Raw genomic sequence first — 6,612 nt, forward strand, 5'->3', positions numbered from 1 at the left:
ACTATGAAAAGAAGATCTGCATTCGTGTAACTATATAAAGATGTATTGCATTTGTTTATGTTGCAGAATATTTGTTTGACTATGCAAAGACGTGTTGCTGTTTTACCTTGCCTGCCTAAGGTACCTGATTAGTCTAATAAAAAGCTGAATGGCCAATAGTGAGGAAGGAGGTATAGGCAGGACTTCCGGGCAGGGAGAGTAAGTAGGAGGAGGAATTTAGGCTCAGGAACGAAAGACAAAGAGATGACATGGGTCAGCCATCCAGACGCAGAGATGCCACAGGTCAGCCATCCAGACGCAGAGGGAGCAGGAAAGTAGGACATATGGAATGAAAGAAAGGTAAGAAGCCCCAAGGCAAAAGGTAGATGAACAGAAAAAAAAACTTAAAGTACGTTAAAAGAGCTAGTCGAACAAGCCTAAGCTAAGGCCAAGTGTTCATAATTAATAATAAGTCTCTTTAATCAGGAGCTGGTTGGTGGTCGAAAGAAAAAGGCAGCTACACATAGCCCACTCGTGTGCAACCCCAGCCTGCTGCGGGTCTGAAGCAGAGGCTAAGACGGGCGTGGGCACAAGGCACAGTGCAGGTAGAAGTTAAGTTTTTAGCTTTTTAAGACATCCATGCCAGATCATGAGCTCATGATCCTAACGATGACAAAATACATTTCATTTTTAGAAAACAGTATCCATGACTGGAAGGTGGAATCAGAAGGACTTGGCACCACTTGTGTAGAGTGGCTTCTGCACAGGTGCAGGACAAGCACCTGCGGTCTCAACACTTGGGAGCTTTGAGCCCAGAAGGGGGCTTCGCAGCACAGCCTAGTTTTAGTGGGAAAAAATGACACTGCCCTTGACTCCTGGTCTCAGACATTTGCGCTTGGGTCCCTAAACACACGCTGAGCTGCTAGGCTGTATGCCCTAGGAGGTGACTCTTGCCCCTTCTCGTTGTGTGTCTCGTTCCTCTAAGGATGAGAAGGACACATTTCACGTCACTTCCAGCCCTGGTTGTCCAGGGATTTTCTGTATCATTAACAATGACACACATTTAACCAGGTTAAAAATTTCCAGGATGTAAAACCCACGTAGATCTGAAAGGTCATTTGGTCAAAACATAGGAATAACTGTAGAAGACTTTTGTTCACAGATAAATGTGCAGCAAACCATTCCTAGCTTGCAAAACCGGTCCAAGAGGCAGAGACCAAGCAGGAAATAGCGTGAGAAGAGCAACTGCAGAATGCCGGGCTCTCTAGAAGAGAAGATCCATCCTGGCAAAATCTGGGGGATGTCTTTGCTCTTTGGGTCTGCATTTTATTGACTTTCCCCCTGGCTGTGTCTTCTCAGGGTTGGTCACATAGAAGGATTTAGCAAACACTGACTAAATGAATCAGATTTCTCAGTCCAGAGAGAGGCCACACATTGGATCTAATGACTCAGAATGCCAAGAAATGACAAGCTGAGCTGAGCTCTGGCAATGGGGACAGGAGGGCTGGGTCTGACTTGGACTAACTAGATTCAAACAGAGGGATCCTCCGCTTCAGTTTCCTGGAAGTCAGTTGTTCTAGGCCCATCACCTCACGGTCTTCCCCACCAGAAAAATGCTGCTTCCCAGGGAGCCAGGAGGAGCCATGAGCTGTGACAGCCTATGCTGTCCCTGGGAGAGAGAGCCTGGAAAAGGACAAGGGGCAGGGTGCAGAGCCGGGGAAGCAGTAGGCGGAGCTGAGTGGGTAGTGGGAGTGCCGGGATACGATTTGCACCACTGGGGTGACCGAGGCCTGAGTTTTGCCCTGGAAACTCCCTGAATTTCAGAAGACTGGAAACAGCCTGTATCACAGCCAGTCTATATACTAAACTGAGCTATGTATATTATCTAAGTATTATAAGTAAGTTATGTTAGATAAGAAAAAAAATGATAAGCCAGATAAGAAAAGAAATTATTTGAAAACTTGGGTTTGTGGTGGGTTTTTTTGTTGTTGTTGAGTTTTGGTTTTGGGTTTTGTTTTTGTTTGCATTACTATACATCATGACTATTCCTCATCCTTTAAGATTTTTAACCCCCACCCCCCTTTCTTTTGACATGGGTCTTACATGTCCCTGACTATATTAGAACTTGCCATGTAGACCAGACTAATTTTGAACTCAGAAAGATCTGTCTTCCTCTGCCTTTCTGGGTGCTAAAGGCATTCTGCCTGACTCTTTGGTCCCCTTTATCATGTACAAAGACACATTGCAGCCTGCCGTGGTGGCACAACACCTTTAGTCCCAGCACTAAAAGGCAGAGGATCTCTTATGAGTTCTAGGCCAGCCTAGTCTCCAAAGTTCTGGGACAGCCAGGGCTACTTAGAGAAACAATATCTCAAAAGAAAGATACATATAAATGAAATGTTGCTTCCACCTGCTGTGTCCCTGCCATGGTTGGTCACCTCAGCCCCAGCTGTGAGTTCTTAGCCCCTACAGCCCAGTGCCTTGCACTTTGTCCTGTACTCTTTGATCTTGGGTATAATTAGCCCAGGTATGAATATGGAGAGTAAGAAAGATACCACAAGGAAGTAGATGAAATTGGCCACCCATCAGTCACAAGACTCCTTTCCTTTCCTGCATTTCTTCTAAACCTGGTAAAGAAACTCACCCAACAGGAGAGATGTCTCTCTCTAAGTCCTCTACATTGCCTGTCAAGATCAGTTTCTGGAAAGAACCACGATGAACTGATCTCCGTTATGTCACAAACACGCCAGACATCCTGTTCTCTAGCTTGTGTTCTGTCCCCAGCAGCTGTCTGAACTCTGTGCCACGCTCCCTCTTCATTGCCTTTACTCTTTTCCGTGACCTCCATCTGACAAGTGACTTCGCTGAGAAACTGGTACCCAACCCCAGAAGTTCTCTCAACTCCTTGTTTCTTCTCCCAAAACATCCATAGGTGCCCATACCTTCCCTGATCTGTTATCTGGAAGCATGTATCTGAGTAATGATCAATAACATCCAAATTAAAACTCCGAATAGCATTGTTCATTGCACATGACTTCAGATCTGGGCCAGGGCCCTGCATCTGCATTTAAAAGTTGTACCAAGTGAGTCACTGGAGTGTCCTTTCTAGGTACCGGATACTCTCATCATGATGCTGCCACCTTTTAGCGAGGGGTGGCCGTCCTTTTGTGTTGGTGCTCCCTCTCAGTGTGCTGCTGATCCTCCCTATCAGTGTGGTAACGCTCTGGGATGCTGAGTAAGCAAGCACACTCCACCTGTGTCCTGGATCTTTCTGCAGCTCTGCTTTTCCCACGCTCTCCCAAGCCACTGCCTCTGCCTCCCCTGCTCCGCTCCTGGCACCAGAGTAAGCTCTGTAATCCCCAAATTGAAGGTTCCACTTCTCTTCCACCTTAGATCCTTTGTCGTGACTGCAGTGCCTTCAGGGTCAAACCCAAGTTCTTCGGGGTGGCCTAGGTTCCACTCTGCACCCTTATTGCTCCCAGGCCCCCATTCCAGCCAGACCCATCCCCTCCTCCTGGTCCCTTGTGGAGACCTTACACTTGTAGAACCTCCTCCTTGAAGCACCTTGGTTTTTGTATTCTCCTTCTATGACTGACATAGTTTTAACCCTTTTTCTCCTCCTCAGTAGCTCCTCTGCAATGTCCCAGCCCCAGAGAGGCCCTTCCTACCCCATCCTCTCCTCGGCTCTCTGCAGGTTTCTCCTGTTGCTGGCTTCTTGTTACATCAGCCTCTGCAATCAGACCAGTGTCTCCTGTGGGCAGGGACTATGTCCCGTGTCTTTCAATTCACGTATAGTGTTGTCTGCCCCCATCAGGAACACACTGATGTTTGCTCCTGGCCTTTTAACTCAGGGTTCATTCTTGGTCTTACTGATAATGTTGTACCCATAGGAGAGGGTGGCATGCTTTAGGAATGCCAGTGGGTGTTTTGTTGTGCCACCGACTCCCAGCAATGCATGGGCAAAGATTGCAGGTTCTTCTGTAAGACTGTTTCACGGAGCTTGAAGTTAGTAGCTAATAAGATAATTAAATTGAGCCCGACCTGGTAGTACACTCCTGCCATCCCAGCCCTTGTGAGGCTGAAGTCAAGGCCAGTCTGGGCTGTAAGAAGAGCCTGTCTCCAGAAGAAGATGAAAAGCAAAGGAAGAGGTCTGGTTGTCTAGGAGTCAATGCAGTGTGGCGGTGAGCTCGTGCTTCCGCCTGCAGAGCAGAGATGTGTTTACTTTGTCTTGCAGATGCTTGCTCAGAAATCTGGCAACATTATCAACATGTCTTCTGTGGCCTCGAGCATCAAAGGTACTAGCGTCTTCCTTGGGGTGGGGGGCGGGGGACTGAGTTTACACGCGCGCACACACACACACAAACACACACACACAAGAGACACTTTCATGAGCCATGTATTTTAGAACTAAGCATACACAAATCCCTAAAACTCACATAAGAATTCAGAACAGCTTTTTTTAAAAGTGATCTTAAAGCTTATGTCATCGGGGCTGTTGTACGGATAGATGTGCCGCTCATCAAATTGAATAAAAATATTGCTGTCTTTGCCTTTCCTTTTATTCCTTCTATATGCATGGAAGTGAAAATTGAGTTAGGAGGAGAAAAGATTCATCACTGAAGTGATCCAAAATGATACATTGAGTCCAAGCTGAGCTGGATGCCCCTTGAATCCAAAAAAAAAAAAAAGACAATTTCTCAATTTCTGTCTTGTGCTTCTCATAGATGGCATGTCAGGAAGCCCCTGGCCTCAAGTTCACTAGGTCACCGAAGCTGACTTGACCTCCCCTTCCTTGATTTTCGCACCTCTGCTTCTGCAGGGCTAGGTTACAGGTGGGCGCTGCCAGATTCCATATTCTTCCGTGGAGCTGAGGTTATGCAAAGTACCCCACATGAGAGAGATCCCTGTGAGCAGGAGTCTGAGATTGCAGCTAAGACAGGGAAGCTGGGCCCTGAAAGGGAAGCCAAGCCAAAGGGTTGGGACTAAAGGAGAGAATGTCACGGCCAGGCAGTGATGGATTTGAGAGTTTAAGATGAAATCCCTGCGGAGACAGCATTCTGCCTCTTATAAGTGCGTGAAATACACGTGAGCGGAATGCAAGGGAGATGGACGTTTTATTTCTTCACGCAGGAAGATCTAGAGAGGAACGAGGGTGTCCTGCAGCGGTACTGACAGTGAGCATCAGGTGGCTGTGACAGACTAGGTGCAGCATCTCAACCCCAGAGTCCGAGTTAGGTCCCGCCTTTAACGGTAGCATTTTCTGCATTCAGGAACTGTCTCTGTCGCCATTACGGGAGAAGAGAAAGCCCGAGGCCATTCATTCTTTAAAGGGAGAGCTGATTTCATATTTATTATAAGTAAATAATAAAAACAGAGCTGATGGGAAGACTGTGAACATGGTGGCTGGGGATGGAGCGTTGGTCCTTTCTAAAGGAAGCTGTGTCTCTAATCCCTTCCCATCCAGGGGTAGAAAACAGATGTGTGTACAGCGCAACCAAGGCAGCTGTAATCGGTCTCACAAAGTCTGTGGCTGCCGACTTCATCCAGCAGGGCATCAGATGCAACTGTGTGTGCCCAGGTGAGCTGGGCAGGGAGGGCTGCGAACTTGGCCTTTCTTACCTTGCATTAGGCACCATAAGCAACATTTTCACCAGCTTGTTTATCATGTGTTCAGTTTCTTTTCATCATTGAGGGACATTTAAACTAAAGGTTGGCCCAGTGAAGAGAACAGTTCAGCTTGGGATGAACAAAAGTTCCAAGTCACTAGGAAGAAACCTCAATGAGAAGGATTTAAAATCCAGCATATGAGGGACAGTTTAGACTTAAGAGGCTGAGACGCTAAATTTGCCAGAATCTGTTGTTTTAAAAGCAGACCATGCTGACCTTATCAGGGGAGAACACACCCATGAGTCAGCAGAGAGAGAGAGAGAGAAAGGGGAGCCTCGTGGAGCACAGGGGTCTGCCAAATCCCAAACAACACTAGGATGGCTCCTCAATCAAGGATGTTGTGGCCTGTTTTATAAGTGAAGCTTACTGGAGACACTCCCACCCGGATAGTTGATGCATTCTTGCTGCAAAGGCCGAGTTGAGAGGTTGCAACAGATCACATGACTCTCAAAGCCAAAATATTTGCTCCCATTATGAAAGTAGTATGGCCACCTTCCTGCAAAGAAGCAAGAACACTGCTCTGCTTTTCCTGTGTTGTTTGTCCGGCTTCCTGGCTGCCGGAACTCACTGTGTGAAGCAGGCTGGTCTCTGTCTCACAGGATCAGCCTTCTTGTACCCCCTCACTACTGGAATTGGAGGTGTGCATCACTACACCCAGCAAAACCACTTTTCTTAACAACTGTGGGTGAGGCACCGTTTCTAGGTCACTGCAGGTGTACTTCCTTCTAGTTCCACCAACCCAAAATGAACACAGGGCACCGAACAGCACCAGTGGAAACCTAGATATCTCAGGCCACCATTCATGGGTGGTTTCTCAAAGTTTGAAATAAAAGCAATTCCCAGACTCACAGCTGGGGGAGGCAGTTTTGATGCACCACACACTGACACACCCTACACTAGTGCACCGCACACTGACACACCATACACTAGTGCACCGCACACTGACACACTATACACTAGTGCACC

At 47.3% G+C, this 6,612-nt stretch overlaps 1 protein-coding gene across 4 annotated transcripts in view; it reads left to right on the forward strand.

Moving 5' to 3' along the window:
* The window catches only part of Bdh2 (3-hydroxybutyrate dehydrogenase 2), a 22,851-nt gene that overhangs the window by 9,928 nt on the left and 6,311 nt on the right, over positions 1–6,612 (forward strand). Inside the window, exons 6-8 of one of the 4 annotated variants that reach the window (XM_013349950.1) lie at positions 67–120; positions 4,214–4,274; positions 5,444–5,557. In XM_013349950.1, coding sequence (XP_013205404.1) covers positions 67–120; positions 4,214–4,274; positions 5,444–5,557 — 229 coding nt within the window. The remainder of the gene's footprint in view (positions 1–66; positions 121–4,213; positions 4,275–5,443; positions 5,558–6,612) is intronic. The other 3 variants (XM_013349951.1, XM_005357318.1, XM_013349952.1) reach the window with 3 other exon arrangements.

The sequence above is a fragment of the Microtus ochrogaster genome, chromosome 21, assembly GCF_000317375.1.
Source record: "Microtus ochrogaster isolate Prairie Vole_2 chromosome 21, MicOch1.0, whole genome shotgun sequence".
Classification (NCBI taxonomy): domain Eukaryota; kingdom Metazoa; phylum Chordata; class Mammalia; order Rodentia; family Cricetidae; genus Microtus; species Microtus ochrogaster.